Genomic DNA, 18,909 nt, shown 5'->3' with positions numbered 1-18,909 from the left:
CAGATGGTGTGTTCCTATCCTTGCTCCTTAACCAAGTGGGAAAATTCACTGAAAACCGCTTTCCTTTTGTCCTCAGTTTCCACAAATCTGATAGATTATGGATCTAAAAGTAGGACACAGTCCTACTTTATAAACAGAATTGTTTATAAATTCAGCTGGATGAATTCCTAAAGCCAAACACATTTAGCTTTTCAACCTACCACAATGTGTGGGTGGGTGTGTGTGTGTGACAATAAATAAAGAGAGCTTTCTGACTTTAATAATTAGTCAATTGAATGCAATTCAATTATCAAGCTTCCTAGCTCTGTTCAAAAATCAGTCAGCATTCAGTCACTTATACTTTTGGTTTTTCTGAAAAACAATTTTTGAATACCTCCCTTATATGTAGACTGATTTCAATGGAAACAATTCTGTGATTTTCTTTTCTAATTAAGAGTTTTTCTGGGGATGTGACTACATTTCAGAATAGAGGCACTTTAGCAACCGTAGCTACTGAATTCTTTAGAGTTTGGTATAACCAAATTTCATCAATGACAATAACAAATATTTAAAACATCTAGGATAAAAAAGCTGTTTATTCATATAGCTAATACTTATCGAGCATCAAGTTCCAGACATTGGGCTAAGTACTTTAATACATGAAATAGTTTATTCTTTATTTGAAATTTTTTGACCTGTTAGAACCCTTTGTTAATGAGGGGCCATTACACAAACATAGGTCTATTTGACCCAAAACTGGATCTTACCCACCATACTACATTCCTTCATAGTACTGCTCGTGGTGGACATTTAATAGAACACGTAGTTGTGAATTTAGTCTTGATAGCTCTGTTAGTCAATCAATTTTCCGAGCCCTTAATATATACTCAAATTTCTACATATTTTTTCAGGAGTTCTCCTATAGATAAAAAAGGAAACAATTCTTTTTAATTGTAAATATAATCAAAATATAGGCACAAATAAGTCATTGTGTATGTAAAGCATTGCATTATGATTCACACCTCATTCTGGAGAATCATTGCCCTTTATCCCTTAATAATCAAGGGTAAATATATGTTTACATTTCATGTCCCTGCACTGAACCATTTATGTAAGGTTAAATATTGATATTTGTGGCTCATTTTAGGCACCAGTGACGAAGTTGAGCAAAAGTTCGTACAATAAGTTCAGATGCAACAATAAACACCAGTGTTACATATATAAATTCTTTAGAAGATGCACTCACATTTTATGTTTCTTCATATTGTTAAATGTCAGTTCCCTTGGTTTTACTATAGGTTCATCACAATCCCAAACACAACCCCAGCAGTCCTGTTGAGATATCAAGATGATTCTAAAATTTATATGGAAAGACAAAGGTACTAGAATAGCCAAAACAATCCTGCAAAAGAATAAAGTCACAGGATTCATGACATCCATACACACTATGATTGCAAGACTCACTACAAAGCTACCATAATCAAAGCAATGTGGTATAGGCAAAAGGTAACATATAGATCAGTGGAATGGAATGGAATACTCACGAATACACCCACACAAATACAGTCACTTGATTTTTGGAACAGGTACCAAGGCAATTCAATCAAGAAAAGATAGTCCTTTCAACAAATAGTGCTGAACTTTCAGATGTCTGTATGGAACATATTAAGTAATTAAATAGTGAACCACTACAAATATCTTACAACTTATATAAAAATTAATTCAAAATACATAATAGGCTGAAACATAAAATTTAAAGCTATCCAACTTCTAGCAGAAAACACAGGAAAATATATGCATGACTTTAGGTATGGCAAAGAATTTTTTTAGATATGACAACCGAAACAAGATTCATACAAGAAAAAATATAAACTAGACTTTATCAAAATTTAAAACTTGCTCAGAGAAAGACTTTTTTTTTTTAACATTTACTTATTTTTGAGACAGAGAGAGACAAAGCGTGAACTGGGGAGGGTCAGAAAGAGATGCAGACGCAGAATCCGAAGCAGGCTCCGGGCTCCGAGCTGTCAGCACAGAGCCCAACGTGGGGCTCGAACCCACGAACCATGAGATCATGACCTGAGCTGAAGTCGGACGCTTAACCTACTGAGCCACCCAGGTGCCCCTAGAAAGACATTGTTAAGAGAATCACAAGACAAGCCACAGAATGAATGAGAATATTTGCAAACATAAATGTGATAACAGCTGTGTTTCCAGAGTATATGAAGAACTCTCAAAACTCAACAAGAACTAGCAATAAAATCCTGGACAAAAGACATGAAAACACACTTCACCAAGGAAGATGTTTAGACGCAAGCACACACATGAAAAGTTATTCAGAATGGTTAGTCATTAGGGAAGTGCAAATTACATCCAAATGCTCAGAAGTATTAAAAGCAAACGGAGCTCTCAAACCTACTGATAGGAATACAAAATGGGTTGGGGCGCCTGGGTGGCTCAGTCGGTTAAGCATCCGACTTCGGTCAGGTCACGATCTCACGGTATGTGAGTTCGAGCCCCGCGTCAAGCTCTGTGCTGACTGCTCAGAGCCTGGAGCCTGTTTCAGATTCTGTGTCTCCCTCTCTCTTTAACCCTCCCCTGTTCATGCTCTGTCTCTCTCTGTCTCAAAAATAAATAAACGTTAAAAAACAAAAAAAGGAATACAAAATGGCACAACCACTTGGAAAGATAGTTGGGCAGTTTCTTATAAAGTTAGAAGTTCATTTAGCATAAAGCCAGAAATCCCACTCCTAGATATTTGCCCAAGCAAATTGAAAACTTACATACAACCAAAAACCTGTATACAAGTACTTATAGCTTTATTTATATTCACCCCAACTGGAAATGGCATAGATGTCCTTCAGTGGGTGAATGGATCACTAAAATGTGGTACATCCATTCAGCGAGTACTACACAACAATGGAATACTACTCAGCAGTGAAGAGGTATGCATTACTAATTCATACACCAACATAAATAAATCTTAAATATACTTTGCAAGTGAAAGAAGCTAGACCCAAAGTTTACATATTGTATGAGTTCATATTATGAAACAGGCAAAACTCTGGGGATGAAAAGCAAATCCCAGTGCTTGTCAGGGATTGGGGGTGGGAGAAAGGGCTGCACAAAAGAATTTGGGGGGTGGTGGAACAGTAGTATAGTTCTGCACTGATGCGATACAGAACAGTGAGTTTTACTGTATGGAAATTGAAAAACTCACCCCCAATTTTAGGAGAACCCCAGATGGAATTCATTCCATGACAGCTGAACCCAACTGCATTGTAAGTGGTTGACATAACCACACCAAAAGGTTGAGTAAGAAAGGGGACCTAGTAACTTTGGGAAACAGTGTGTTGACCAAACACTGTAAAGCGAAACATAAAAAGGACCATATATAAAAAGAACCAAACTGCTACACTTTAGTTGGGTGAATCTGTTTCTCCCAAGGGCATGGATTAGCCATTCTGGAAGGGCTTCATAGGTATGCTACGGTTGAACAAATAAATAAATATATTGTAGATAGTAAGTGCCAGATTCCTCACTGCTGCAGACAGAAATTACACATAAGCAAAGAGGAAATTCCAAAATGAGCCGTATAGCACTGAGCTGGCGGTATCAGCATTAGCTCGTTTTAAAATATATATACAGATTGCTATGGACCAAATAATTCATAGACTGAAGTCCTAACCCACAATGTGACTATATTTGGAGAAAGGCCTTTGAGGACATAAGTGAAGTTAAATGAATCTTAAGGATGAGGCCCTAATCCAAGATGACTGATGTCCTTATAGGAAGATAGAGAAAGACTTGGACAGCTGCAAGTCAAGGAGAGAAGCCTCAGAAGAAACCAACTCAGTCAACACCTTAATCCTGCACTTCCAGCCTCCAGAACTGTGAGAAATAAATTTCTGTATTGAAGCCATTCCTTCTGTGGCATTCCATTATGGCAGCGCTAGCAGACTAGAGAGATACAGAAAGGAATCTAGATATGTGTGTATATTTAGGACATATTTCCTTGTTCTGTCTGCTGAGAGGGACTACGGCTGTAACCCCTAGTAGCAAGTAGCACAACTAAACCTCTAATCTTGGTTTCTAAATACCATTCTCAATCCAAGGAACCAGGGATCCTTGGAGAAGCAAATGATTGCAGGCCTGGGGCAGGGAAAATATAAGATAATCCTGAAGCACTGCATGGTGCCAGAAAATAAGGAGATGCTAAAGGAAAAAATTCAGAAAGAGCTCCCAATGGCCCAAGTGAAGCAATCTGAAATTGGAGCAACAAAATAAATTGTAGTGATAGATGGCAATCCAAATAATAAAACAAATATCCATAAGTTCATACTGATGAAAGGAGGAAGGAAGGAAGGAAGGAAGGAAGGAAGGAAGGAAGGAAGGAAGGGAGGGAGGGATGGAGGAAGGAAATGAAAAGAAATGGAGAGAGAAAGGAGAAGGGACAATTCTTTTTTTAAAAAGAATTCCAATTAATAAATGTAGAAGGAATGAGTGAAGTCATCATTAGAACACCACAGTAATTATTGCTTAAGATGAAATCCACCAATGGATGCTAAAATTAGTGAGCAAAAGGGTAAGGAAAAACAGGATATTTGCATGGTACTCCAAGTATTCCCTCGCCTCCCCACCCCCACCCCCCCACCAAATACTTGTTAATGACAAAGTATCTCCCTCCTAATTCTTGTTAATTGTGAAGGGAAAAAATATGTAACTTTGTAGTGGAGTACCCTGGCCAATACCACTTTGACCAAGTGTTCAAGGTCAACATCACCAGTAATAAGACATCAATGTCATGGACCCTCCAGGATGATGTGCTATAAAAGGCTCATTCTTCCTATGTATTCTTCCCCAAAATACATAACTCTATCTAATCATAGTAAGACTTCAGACAAACCCAGATTAGAGGCATTCTACATAATACCTCACCAATGCTCTTCAAAAGTGTCAAAGTCATGCAACAGAAGGAAAGACCAAAGAACTACTACAGATATAAGGAGGTTAAGGACACTTGACAATAAAGTACAACACGGGGTCCTGGACTGGACCCACGAACAGAATAAGAACACTGCAGGAAAACTGATGAAATCTGAATAGTTTGAAGTTTATTTAATAGTACTGAACAAATGCTAAGCTTTGATAATGAATGGCACCATCGTTATGTAATACGGGAACATGATAAAAAGTAGGTGAAGAGTATATATGAGCTATCTTTCTTATCTTTGCAACCCTTCCTCCTGGGATAAAGGGAAAGGAAACAGAAAGCAACACTAGGTGTTCTAACCATGGAAGAAGAGAGAAGGGAGTTCTGAAATCAGTGAATTGTCATTGATGTTGAGCAACCCCACCACCACTTAAAGGAGATGGAAAGTTTGTCAATTTCATGTACCATGTTCATAGAAATTCAACAAGGCAATAGAAGAGTACAAGTGAAAAGACCTCAGTTGGGGCAATTGAGTGGCTCAGTTGGTTAAAGCATCAGACTCTTGATTTCAGCTCAGGTCATGATGTCCCAGTTCATGAGCTCGAGCCCCACACCCAGCTCTGTGCTGACAACATGGAACCTGCTTGGTATTCTCTCTCTCTCTCTCTCTCTCTCTCTCTCTCTCTCTCTCTCTCTCAAAATAAATAAAAAATAAACTTAAAAAAAAAAAAAGAAGTGAAAAGACTTGAGTTCTAGCCAGGCCCTGTGACTCCCCCTGCAAAGTTTGATAAATTACTTACATAATTATAGATAATGTCTAAAACACATTACTTAAGTAATATATTAATGATTCTAAGAGATTCAGGTTTCTAATGTATGATTCAATTTCACCATGTAAAAGATGGTGCTAACAATAATCATGTTGCTTAATGAAATAACATATTTAAATGTTGCCATGAAAAAAGAAGTAATTTCTATTTCAGATTCTGTTTCTTCATCTCAGAAATTGAGTGTGAATTTCTCTAGGGTTTGTCCAATCACACATGACTGTAAGTGCTATGTAAAATTTGTGATATAAATACTATAATAGAACAAGATCAGATTTTCTACATACATTCACATCTTTGATAGAAGCAATAGGTGAAATTTTTTATTAATACATGTGATCTTTTCAATAGCACATATATCAGAAACGGAATAAAATTTACCCTAAAAATAAGTGCAAGAAATGAGGAGAGGTACTTCTCTTTACAAAAGCATTATTTGTTTACAAACTTAAAAAAAATTTTTCTAACATGTATTCATTTATGAGAGACAGAGAGAGAGAGAGACAGAGCATGAGTGGGGGAAGGGTAGAGAGAGAGGGAGACACAGAATCTGAAGCAGGCTCCAGGCTCTGAGCTGTCAGCACAAAGCCCAACACGGGGCTTGAACTCACGGACTGCCAGATCATGACCCGAGCTGAAGTCGAGCATTTAATGGACTGAGCCACCCAGGTGCCCCTTAAGATGTCAAACCATGGAATTTACATGAATATTTCCCTGGTGCAACAAAATGCAAATGGTTATATTTTAAGATAACCAATTTAATGGCAGTTTGTCAGAAGTAAGAATTTCATCAAAGCAAGACAGCTGGGTATCCATGCAACACACATATGCAGAATATGTACCTGGGCATGTGTGTGTGTGTTCAAATAAGTAACAATGGGTGTTTCTTTTCTTTTATGTGTAAGAAAGCTGTATGAAAAGTGTATCAGGAAAACAATGACCTCCTTAGCTCGAATTCACACCATTGCTGATCTCTGGGTGGGTGCCCTCTTCCCCCCCCCACCCCCCACCCCAACCCCCGCAGCAGCTGCAGGGCTGAAATGGGAAAACCTGAACATCAGCAGTGTGTTCCCTCCATTCCTGTCCCCAGTGGGGCAGGCAGGAAATGCCAGCCTCCTCACAGGAAAGCCTGTTGTAGTGAGATTTCCCGATTTACTTTATAAATGCAAGAAGGCCAGATACAGGAGAAGATAAGCGCTCAAGATTGCAAATGCTTATCATCTCTCGGGGTTCTGGGCCCCACAGCCATGACCAGTTTCTTTTCTAGAGATGCAAGCCAAAATTCAGTTTGGTTCCAAATCGAAAAGCCTCCCCAGCTGGAAAATTTGACCATACCCCCTTGTCAGCCCTTACAGGGAAACCATTTCAGAAAACTTGCTAAAGTTCTACCGTGAGTGAACTTGAAGAGAATCATCTAGGGGTTCAGTTAAAAAAAAATTGGAATAACTGGTTTCCCAAGCTAGTAGCTGAAGTCCTGGTAGCCATTTGACCTTTGTCTCAGCTGATCCATAAAATTTTCAGTGGGAACCCTCTTCCCTGGCTCTAATTTCTTACTGCCAGTGAGCTTATATAAAGCGTTTAGCAGAATGAAAAGGAAATAGGGATCTCAAAAGGACAAAACAGCTAGCTAGCTGAGTGGCTAGCTGAGTTAATAAAGGACATGCAGAACTAGCTCAATTTGAAGTCGCATGTGCTCTGGTAGCCACACAGGCCAACCCACCTTTGAGGCAGTAGGATCTTCTTCAAGATCCGCTTTATCCTGCCCCTCCCATTCTAGTCCATTTTTATAAGATGGAACCAAAACCATCACCAGAAGCAGCAGCAAGAAGGCTTCATAGAGTGTGAAATATAATTTCCTATTCTTTCCATTTCCACAATACCCAGTCACTCTGAAGCAATGAGAATTTCACAGTTGCTCAGTTCATCCCTGTGTCACTCACAAATCTGACCTTTTAAAAAGAGAACATAAGATTTGGAAAAAACCTGTGTCCCCTTGCCCTCAACCAAAAATCTAGGAGACACCTTGCTTCACTAAGCCTGATTTAAAGACAGACACCCAGAAAATGAAAATATACCCTCTACTTTTGATCTCTTATCTAGGGAAAGCAGGTTCCCTCAGAGGAACTCACAAGGCAGTGAGTCCCCAGTGTTTATTGTGTTAAGTGGGGGACATTGTTTTGTGTTCGGCTGTGACGTGCATCGAAGTAACGCTAAGTGACCATGCTCTCTCCAGGACCCCACTGTCCCCATCTATCAAAGTTGAGGGTCACTGAAAAAAACAATAATGACACATCAGACCAGTATTTGATCAGACAAGTATTTACACAGCGTCTTTTCCGTCTAGAGGTTGGAAGTACTTGGTCAAAAGCATCTCAATTCTCAAACGATTATCCTTAGACATTAGTATCAGAGATATTATTGATCTCTCTCCTCACTCAAATACCTCCGACACCTCACCCTACTCCCACCTCCTCCATTAAAAAACATACCGCAAGACCTTTGTGCCAAAAGTAACTAGTATTGGCCCTTCTCGACTTTTGTCTAAGGTTTTTTTTTTCTTTTTTCTTCTGTAAATTGGGGTTTTGAAGGCAAGAAGAGAAGAATGAAAATGGCATCTGTATTTCAGACAGCATTGCTCTAATGTCTTCGGTGGCCAGAGTGGGCACACTTTTTCTTCTTTGGCATTTTTCTCAACAGCGTCCCAAAGGGTTTGTTTCGTTTTCAGCTAAGACAATCATCGTCCACTTCAGAGTTGCAGAGGACACACTGACTGTCCCACTCCATCCAATTATGCCTGGAAGCCTTTAAAGTCACCGATTCTTTCTCCTTAAACTGTGGTAGTGACTCCTTCTACACATGACCCCGAACTTGAAGCTTTCATTAATTCTGTTCTCTTTCCTCTTTTTTTAGGGTTAAGTCCAAGTCGACAGAGCAAAGATAATACAGTCCTTGCAAACCTTTGCCTTCTCAGTGATATCACTCAGGTCCTTCTCATGACCCTTCCCCTGAAAATGAATGAATGAATTATTCCATTCAATCAGAAGACACTGAAGCCACACGGAAACCTTACTAGAGTTATTATGAAGGATGAATACCACAGTTTTTTCAACAGGAACAGGAGAAAGAATGTCTCCCAATAACCTACAAAATACGTATAACCATAGATGAGACTAGGAATAAGCTCTTTAGAATTATAAAAATTTAAGCTAGAGCAGGGCTCAGGGTTAGCTAATAAAATCAAATTAACTAATTGACATTCATGAAGAGATAACTTAAGGAGGAGAAAAACTTGCTAAGGGACCAGAGGGAAAGAATATAATGTATATAAAAGTCTTTGGTCTTAGGGCTCCTCTTTGCTTTAATGCTTGGTCTCATCCATTCTCCAGTGACCTCATCTCTTCATCTGCAGTCCTGGGAAGCTTTATATATGTCTAATCTGCAGCTAGAGGTGAGGGATGAATCTGTCAGCCTGGGAGAAGTCCTTCCTCTTGCACCCATTCGGATCACTGATCTCTCAATCCATTGGTTCTCCGTCCTTGCTCTGAATGCTCTTTGTTTTGCACCCCATGTTCCCCCATTCCAAAATCCCCTTTTACACTGAGAGTACGTGTGAATGGCAGCGTGTATGTGTGCGTGTGTGTGTTGGTATATGATAGGAATCAAAGGCCTGACCAGCTCACACACATCTCAAAATCCAAAGTGCCCCCGTCGGCCAGCTCTTCTTAGGGGACCCCGTTCTACTCACTGCCTCCATTTCCTGGACTTATCTCCCTGAGCAGATTTCCCACTTCTTTCTCCTTGTAATTTCCAGGAGCTCAGTCTAGGTTTGCAGCCTGGCAAGGGCTATAAGAGGACACAAATAATGAGAGATAAGGAGCGTGACATCTCGTTGGCTACCCTTTAAAATCTGAAATTGCTTGCTAGAGGAGCAGGAAGCAACTTCCTTCCTTCCCGTCATTAAGAGCGAAAGGAATAGAAAATATAGAGGACATTGAAACTCAATGAGGTTTAAGCCATTTTGGGGGGTGGGGAGGGGAGGTGGAAAGAACCACAAAGACCAGAATATTGCTTTACACACAAGGCTACACATGGCCAGAAACATTGTGGATATGCAATAAATAGATATTTATCATCACAATGGGTTCCAGAAGAGTTGAGTAAAGTGTGGCAACCCTGTCAATTCTTTTACTTGCTTGGAAAAACCAAATCATGGCAAAATACCTAGTTCTCTAGGGCTGCCATAATAAAATACCAAAGTATTAGTGCCTTAAACAACAGAAATCTATTTCCTCACTGTTCTGGAGATTGGAAGTCCAAGATCAAGGTGCCAGCAGGTGTGTTCTCTCCTGAAGTTTCTCTCCTCGGTTTGCCATTGGTGGCTTTCTCACTGTGCCCACACATGGTCTTTCTTCTGTGTTCCACATTTCCGTGTACCAATCTCTTTATAAGGACCCCAGTCCTATCGGGTTAGGGTCCATCCATTTTACCTTATTTACCTCTTTAGAGGCTCTATCTCCAAATGCATTCACAGTCTGAATTACTGGTGGTAAGGGCTTTTGAGTATAAATTTCAGGGGGGACACAATTCAGTTTATAACACTACTCATCAGGAGCAAAGCTAAAACTGGAACCCAAAGTTTCTGTCTAACCCTAGACCATTAATTTGCCTTTGATTCACATCCTTTCCCAGGTTAAACACTCTCACAGAATTACCGCATACTCTAATTGGAAGGCATCTCATGATGATCTAATGGTAGCTCTCTCATTAGCCAAATAAGGAAGCTGAGTCCTAATTGTCATAGAACCCATGGTGGCACCACCCAGATAAAGTGCCCCCCCTTCCCCTGCTGGGAGCGTTTCTTGGATTCCAATCTCCCACCCTCCTAAACTCTGTACCAGGGTCACTTGCTAATGACCAGGCTCTGGATTACAACTCTATGACCCAAGGAAGCAGCCTGGTATGAGCTGGTGAGGCAGCAATAACTATGGAGCAAACCACCCCCACCCCCCCACAACCCTTTCCCTTTGGAAGCAGTTAGAGGGATAAGCTGGCTTTAATGAGTCTTCCTGCCCCTTTCCCTTCATTCTCTCCTCTCTTAGGCTCCTCCTTATGGCAGCTGTTACCAATTTCAGCAATTTTCTTCTGTCAAATTGAAGGCTCCAGGTGACAAAGGGAGTTGGCTGTATCTTCCCAGAGGATGAGATAGCCAGGGTTCTAATCGTACCCCACCTCCCTATTCCCAGACGGGTGGTTGGGGCTGCAGGCACTTCTCCCATTCGGCATCCTTAACCCACCCTACCCCCTCACATACACAAACATGGCAGGCTTCCAGGTCTATGTCCAGCTCTGAAACCCCAGTTGGAAGGGAATCCAGATCAGCTCATCTTTTTTTCCCAGGACCACCAAGATTTTATTATATGCATGATCCTTGGAGTGAATGCTCATTCTGGCTCTTAAAATTATAGGAAGAGGAAGAAATAGGACACATACCTGAGTGCGTGTGTCCACACACACAACCTGAAGAGTTGGGTACCAAACTAGGGGAGGACACCCCCATCAGCTGACCATACCCATGGTACTTGGGCAGAGGGATGATCTCAGGATTCCTGGTTAAACCATGTATGTAAAAAGGAAGCCAACACATGAGCACTGATTTCATGCAACCCTGCAAAGCAGAAAATGAATTAGTATACTCAAGGGAACTGTCCCTGTCAGTTTGCCCTTAATAACAACAGGATGGTTTTGTTTTGTATGTTTCCTTCCCCCCCCCTTATTGTTCAGAAAGAAGACATGTGGTTAAGTAATTGCCCCACTTCTCTGCCTGTCGATTTCAGTGGACACTGGTATCCTGCAATGAACAAAACAAACTCAATGCTTGCCTTCAGGAAGTTTACAATCCAGTGAAGAGAGGCAAACCTCAGATATATAGGTCTACAAATAAGGACGTGATAGCACCTGTGACACATAAAGAAGGAAGAATTTAAAATCTGTGATAACAACTGTGAAATCTGGAGAAAGTACTCAAGTGATCTCTTACAAGTCCCCTCCAAGAAAAGAAAGGAGACTAGGGAGGTGAAAAGAAAATGACAAAAGACCAAGGCTGGAGAAACTTAATCTGGATGGTAAGGTATTAATTAGACAATTTGTTTAGTGCTCACCTCCTCTAATATAGCTGAAGCCCTCATTTTCAAATTTCCAACTTGCCTGAAAAGAACCTCTGTTTAAAATGCACGACATCGGTACAGGATGCAGGAGCACCTTCTGTTTTATTTGTGGTTGCTTGGAATAGTGTTTGCTCCCTTTGGGAGGCAAGAGGATCTCTCCAAGAATCCCAGGAACAAAATTCTGGGGGCACTGGTTCTTGTACTTCAGTCCCCTCCCCTCCACAAGCCTGTCTTGTTTTCCTAAGCAATGGTCAGGAATGTGCTGGGAGGGGGCAGCCTGGCCATCAGCCCCCAGCCCAGGCAGCCCCAGTCACGGTCCCAGGCTGGCCTTTCACCTCATAGCTCTCCTGGCTGCTCCTAGTAAGCAGCAAAATGTTTCAATATGTTGAGCTTTGGGGGAAGGACGGAGAGAAAAATCGGGATATTGTTGAGAAGGAAATAATGAATAACCCTGCCGCCAGTCTTCATACCCCCCACATGGGGAGATCTGGGTGATAAGTGTGCTTTCTCCAGAAATGGAATCCTAGCAATTGCTCTTGGTCAGAAATTTCCAGAGCCAATTGAGGGGTAGGGAGTGGGGAGGCAGAGAAAAGGGAACAGGTACTGAATTAATTCTCTCAGTGTCCAGAACCAAAACAGTCAGGGGTCTAGGCACCAGAGAAAGAACAAAGCTTGAGCAACTGAGGCTAATTCTCGGAGGTACACAAAGCTGTGGTTTTGCTCTTACAAACTGACACACTCTCTACCTTTACCTGTCACCACCCCCCCTGCTTCTCCCTCCCAAGTTCATCTGCTCTGGTCTTTGCCAAGCGTTCTGGGGGGGGGTGGGGAGCTGGTGCTGAAGCTCCTGGTTACTGGAGACTCAGAAGCAGCTCCAGGGTGTGAAAACCACCCGCCAGGGAGGGAGCAACACTGGCAACTCCTCTCGAGGCCGAGGCCGGGCTGTTTTGTGGAGAATGGCCCTGGACTGGGCAACTAAAAGAGAGTGAATGTGAGCACAGACTCGGCAATCGGAGCCCCATTCAAGGCCACGTCTTAGAGTGAAGAAATGAGCAACATTCCAAAATTTAAAAAAAAAAAGAAAGAAAGAAAAGAAAAACACAACACAAATTCGAGGACCCTGAAATGCCCCCTTAGAGAGGGTGTTGTTAAATGTTGTGGTTTTGAAATTAAAACTCCATAATAGGGTTGTTTCCCTGACATTTGCAAATCACCTTGCTCTTATACATGCTGCCTGGAAAATGTGGATCAGAAAAAGATGTATTCAGGGGAGGTCCACATAAAGGGAAAGGTAACCTTAAGTAAGCCAAACTTCAGGGCTTGAAAAATCAAAGAGGACCTCATTCATACTATGTAAGTCCTAGGAATAATTATTTGCATAGCGATCATTTAAAAAGTAAATAATCAAATGAAAGGAGGCCTGGGTCCCCACGTCTCCTCTTGGCTTTACGTCTGCGATATGTGTGTGGTTTCTAGTGTTCCTTGACATTTCCTAGCAACGCCGGGAGGTTTCTGGAAAAGCAGCTAGGGGCACACACGGGTGGCTGTCTATTAGAACAATTCATCAGACAGCAGTTGAAATATTGATAAGAAAACGGAAATCAAATTAAAAGACGGGAAAAGAGAGAGGAAGGGGGAGTGGGACGAAGAGAGCCAGAGAGAGGCGGCAGAGAGGAAAGCGGCAGGGCGCACAGACAGAGGAGCCCAGCGGTTCCTGCGGGCCCCCCAGCTCCTGCTGGGACCCAGGCTGGCGGTCTGGATACACTGCAAAGAAAGGTGCAGCTTGACTCCGGGCAGCCTGCAGGTTTAATTCTGGCACCACCAAGGATCTCGGGGGCTCTGGTAGCAGAGAATTAGCACTCAGAGCTCAGACATCCTGGAGTTTCAGGAGTTCGGCTGCCGCTGGCCAAACAGACAAGGGTGTCTAAGGTGAGTGTTCGTGTAGGGGGGATCTCTGAGGGGACTTAGGGTGGTGGCGCCTCTCCCTGCTCCAGCTGCAGTAGGGAAATGGGATGCTTTCTGGGACTCTTTCTTTCTCTCATTCTCTGGAGTGGGGCTTTCTTTTCTCTCCTTCCCAGCCCCCCACCCCTTTTCTTGCAAATTTCACTCCAAGTTGCAAACAAAATCGGGGACACTCCCGGGGAGAAGACAGAGGCAGGAAAGAGGTATTTAGGAGCCCAAAGGAACGTACCTGGTCCCTGAACTCGTGTGTGTGTGTGTGTGTGTGTGTGTGTGTGTGTGTGTTGTGGCTTCAGGAGCCAAAAGCTGGAATCTGTTAGTGGGGAGAAAAGTGCTTTATCAGAAACACATTGGCTGCCGGAGAAGCTGCAGGCTGCCACGTTAAAGATGGTTTAAGAGAAGGAAGGCAAGAGGGCCAGACTTGGCAAGGCAGGGAGAGACTCACCCAGAGGCACCTGGCATCTAGGGTGGTTTTTGCACCCGCTAGCCCAAATATTCAGACTTCACACACCATCTCCCCCGCCACTAGAAATGCGGCTGCGTCATTCACTATCTTGGTCTCTGCCTTCAAAACTCTTTTAAGGAGCCGGGGCTGGGGAAAGGGCCTCCCTAGATCTCTAGGACCTTCAGCCAGTCGTCCTCCCCAAGCGGTCCACTAGCAGGGAAGAGGGGGGGCAGCTGGCCACTGGTGGAGTCCTGAGGTGGTTGGGGAGGCAGGCTGAAGATCTGCGCCCTGAGGGCCCAAGCTTGGCAGTTCTGTAAATATCTGCTCCCTGGGGCTTTGGGCTGCATTCCTGGGGAGACCGACCCCTACCAGGGCAGGGTTCTCTCTTCCGGCTCAGAGGGGCCCCTGTGTCCCTAGGTGTGAAAGTACCCAGGCCCGGGGTCAGAGTGGGGGTGGGTGGTCTCATCTGTGGATAGAGGAGGGTTACAGGACTGCAAGGAAAAGCCACAGGCCGTCTTGAGCCGGCTCTCAACCTTCGCCATCCCTTAGCCTGAAGTCGGGAGGCAGAGACGCAGAACTGGCTCCCAGTACCTGACCACGGGGATCCTCCGTTTCTGGTCTGGGCGATCAGAGCCATCCAGCCTCCTTCCCCAACCACCTGCCCCCTCACCCACCACCGTCTCACCCATGCTGTACTCTCGGGTGACTGAGGTTTCTCCCACCCAGGTTGGTTCTTGGGCCTTCCTGACCCTTCCTCACCAACGGAGGATGTTTCAGACAGTCCCCGACACGTCGTCTTACGTCAAGGTAAGACATGACAGCGTCTTTAAACAGGTAATGACCCCCAGCCCCTCTGCCACCGGGCCTGTGGTCGCTCCCCGCTTTCCCCGGGAAAAGGGGTGGAGGGTTCAGCGGGTGGATCTGGAGCCTGGGGCGCTCCCGACCACCCGAGGGTGGCACAGACCCTCGGGAATCCTTGGCTGGGGAGGAACGCTCTCGGTAGGCACTGATCGGAGACTGGAAGTGGGTGAGCGCGATGAGGTTGGGCAGGGAAAGCCGAGACGCCAGTCGGCGGACCTGCGAGCCAGCATCGGGTCCCAGTGGGTCCTGCGCCCGCGCCGCTGGCGCACAACAGGTTTCAAAGTAAGGGTCTGCGTGTACTGGGGAGCGTGCACATGAGCCTCTGGGCGTGTGTACGCGGCTGTGTGAACGCGACGCGCTTCTCCCACCGGCTCGACACCCCGTCGGTCCTGAAGCCCACCTCTCTTGGCCCCACCCGCCCTCCAAAGAGCAGACTGCTACATTTGACAGAATATAGAACTTTTTTCCCACTCACAACAGTTCCCAAGAATGTAAACAAACCGAGGCCAGGACATCTGGGTTGCACGTTTAAATGAAAATGCGCCAGCGGGGCGGGGCTGAGGGTGCCCGGGGTTGGGACCCAGGCGCGACCTCCTTCCTTCCGGGTAGCAGCCCCGAGAGCCGGGGCCAGCCCGAGTCGGAGTCCCAGGTCGGAGGAGGAAGGGCCCACCGCGGTTCTGAAAACCTACCCCTCGGGTCCCGGCCCCGCCCCCTTCTCCCTGAAACTCCGCCCCTGAGGTCCCCACCCCCACCTGCTTGCCCAAGCTGAGCTCCCTCCGGCATCCGGGAATGCCACCGCAGTGTGGGTCAGTCTGCCGGCCCGTGGCCACCTCCATGGGGCTCGACCCTGGGGGAGAGCCACTTTAGCGTCCAGCCCTCCTCCCATTTCTCTAAAGGGAAATTTGTTGACACGAGGTACTCATGTCCCGACTCCCACCCCTTCCCAAGATCTAAAGGAGTTTTATAGTCACTTGAAGGAGGCCGGGTCCCGGAGCCTTGGCGGGGAAGAGGTGTTTAATCTATGATGAATGAATGAAAAATAAGTGACTCCATGTATCGACAATCAATGAATAGATGGCTGGACCGATGGCCCCCAGGAAGAGGCAGGGCGTACACCGTACACCGGGAGGCTTTAAAGCGCGCTGGGGTTCGTTAAGTCCAGTTTTCCGGAGAGGTTAGGCAGGCTGTGACCCCTCCCACCCCCGCCACGCCCAGTTCCAGAAGCTTAGGGAGTTCTCACTTCCAGCCCGGCCCCAAAGACAGCAAGTGCCCTCCCCCCCCCCACCCCCGCCCCCAGCCACTCCTCCACCCCGGTCTGCACACACTCGGGGATCCAAAACCTCAGGGATGACAAAGCCTAGAGGGGCAAGTGGGAGCCCAGGAGACTGACCCGGGCCCGGAGTCAGAGAGAAAGCAAACCGGCTCAGGAGAGCGGAGCGGTCTGGAGTGGGGAGCAGGGAGAGAGGATGCAGTCCAGGAGCTGTGGGCAGCCAAAGGAGCCGCTCGCCGCAGGAGCTCTTTTCAAGGGGGAAAAATGGATTTTTCAGCAGCCACAAAGTTTGTATTGTTGCACAAAGGGGTGCATTGACGGCGGCGAAAGGTCTGCGTGGCAGGGACAATCTTGGGTCTGTTCCGCGGGCTCCCTACATCGACCATTTGCCAGAGGGGCACAAACAGTCCCAGGCTGCCAAGCCCCTGCCATTGCGCGTCAGGCACCCGGCTCCGAGGTTGTTGACAAACACTGAGAGCCCAGGCACCCAGGCCCAGGGCCTGAAGCCGAGCCGGGCGCAGCAGTCAAGGGCACCCTGTCCACCCGGCAGCGATCTGGGCTCTGAGAACCCCCCAGAGTGCTCAGGGGGTTATGCGCAGGACAGCCCTTAGAGTGGGGATGAGGCTGGAAAGAGCAAGGGGCAGGGAGCGAAGGAACACGAGTGACTCTTCAAGGCCATAACACGCAGTAAGTGAATAATGGTGGTACCATTAAGGTACCCCTTACATTTGCCAGGTCCTGTTCTAAGCATTGCATTTATACTAACTCCTTTAATATTAATACCAACCCCAGGAGGTAATCCATTTTGCAGATGAGAAACCGAGGTATTGAGAGGTTAACGGAGCGCAGCTTGTAAGGGGTGGTGCTAAGGACAGAACTGTGCTGACCGCCAGGGGTAGGTCCTATTATAACACCACTGTACAGATGAAGGCACTGAGGCACAAAGAGGTTAAGGAGCTTGCTCAAACATACAGAGCTGGTAAGTGCGGAGCCAGAATTCAAACCCTAGGAGCCTGGCCCCCCAGCGAGGCTTTCAACCTGGACTTCCCAACTTGCAGCTACGGGGTGGAGCAGGCAGGAGACCCAAGAGGAATCCTGGCCCCGTGCTATGCAAATCGCAGTCGATCCCAGTGCGAGGGGCACTACTCGGAAGGTCCCTCGCCCGTCCCACGAGACGGTCAGGGTCTTCCACTTCCCCCCTTAGCGAATCTGCCCTACTCCTTACACTCACTCCCTCACCACCTACCCTGCTGGTTCAGCCCCTGCTGCATGCTGGAGGAGACACCAGCATGCACACCACGCACCAGACCAAAGGAGGCTTAGAGCTCCAGAATGTTCAGCACCACACGGCCCAGGGGCAGCATCTGGCCAACAGGTCCTGCAGAGGGGCTGCAAGGACACAGGTCTGTACTTAGAATAAATGCCGTGTGGGGCGGCCGGGAGGCAGGAAGGACGGAGATCGGAGGGGATGAAATTCTCCCTTCCCCTCTCCACTCCCCTCCGCCCCCACCCCAAGCCCCAGTCTAGGCGCCGCCGCTGGGTGAGAGTCCCGGCACCTGGCTGGTCTCCACCTCTTGTCAGCCTGCGCTCTCTGGTCGGCCTCGGACTCCCTTGGGATTTCCTAGTCGACGCCGCGTGGTCTGGGGACCCGGCCCCGAGCGCCTCGGGCTCTGGGCGCAGAGACCCTCCCCCAGCCGGGCCAGCCGGCCCCCGGCCCTCCCGCCGCCGCCGCGGCCTCCCACGTAGCGTTTTGAACCCGCTTGGCGCTAAGGCAAGAACGAGCGTGGGGAGCGGGCAGGGCGAGCAGAGGCTCTAAATCTTCCTTCAATCTGTGAGTAGATGAAGTCTGAGAAACAAATTCAAAGCAGGCGCGCCTGCAGAGCCTTCCTGCAGAAATATTCCCCGGCATTCAAGCGCATCCAGGGGCGGCTCGAGCTGCCTTGTTTGGCTAAGGTCAGACGAGACTCGAGTTCTCCAATAAAAATAAATCTCAAATTAATTATGGCCTCGAGCGAGGGGCCAGACACTTGAAGCTGCAGTTGTGCAGTCTGGAGTTTTGGCGCTCGCTCGCCCGTCCCTCCCCCGCGCCCCCGCTTCTCCCCCCTCCCCCCTTCTCCCCCCCCCCCCCCCCTTTGCCAGCTCGAATACCCGCCGAGGCCGCGCTGGACCCGAGGGGCGGGGGAGGAGGGAGGACGCAGGGGAAAGGATCCGCCCGACAAGCTGTGCCAGGCCTGGCATCTTTCGGGGTTTCAAGTGACCCGGGTCCGGAGAGGCACCCTGGGGACCCGGCTCCGACTGTCGCGTCCTCCCACCCCCAACCTGGGCTTGGGACCAAAGAAGCCCAGGAAGTCGCGTCTGGAAAGGCTTGACCCGGTCAAAAGGGCTGACATTGAGAGAGCCAAGACACGTTTCGCCCAGCCGCTCCCCTCCCGCGGGAAGCAGGACTTCCGCATGTTTGAAAATACTGTCAA

General features: G+C 46.6%; 1 protein-coding gene across 2 annotated transcripts in view; it reads left to right on the top strand.

Moving 5' to 3' along the window:
* The first annotated feature begins 13,572 nt into the window (after window positions 1-13,572).
* Window positions 13,573-18,909, top strand: part of FLI1 (Fli-1 proto-oncogene, ETS transcription factor) — a 129,985-nt gene continuing 124,648 nt past the window's right edge. The window contains exons 1-2 of one of the 2 annotated variants that reach the window (XM_019421395.2): window positions 13,573-13,832; window positions 15,034-15,114. In XM_019421395.2, coding sequence (XP_019276940.1) covers window positions 15,076-15,114 — 39 coding nt within the window. In that variant the 5' untranslated portion in view covers window positions 13,573-13,832; window positions 15,034-15,075. Of the gene's footprint in view, window positions 13,833-15,033; window positions 15,142-18,909 lie in introns of both variants that reach the window. The other variant, XM_053900265.1, reaches the window with a different exon arrangement.

This window comes from Panthera pardus, unplaced genomic scaffold, assembly GCF_024362965.1.
Source record: "Panthera pardus isolate Hobbes unplaced genomic scaffold, ASM2436296v1 HiC_scaffold_12, whole genome shotgun sequence".
Lineage (NCBI taxonomy): Eukaryota > Metazoa > Chordata > Mammalia > Carnivora > Felidae > Panthera > Panthera pardus.
Note: the sequence above shows the minus strand (reverse complement) of the source record. Positions and strands in the feature narration are given on the sequence as shown.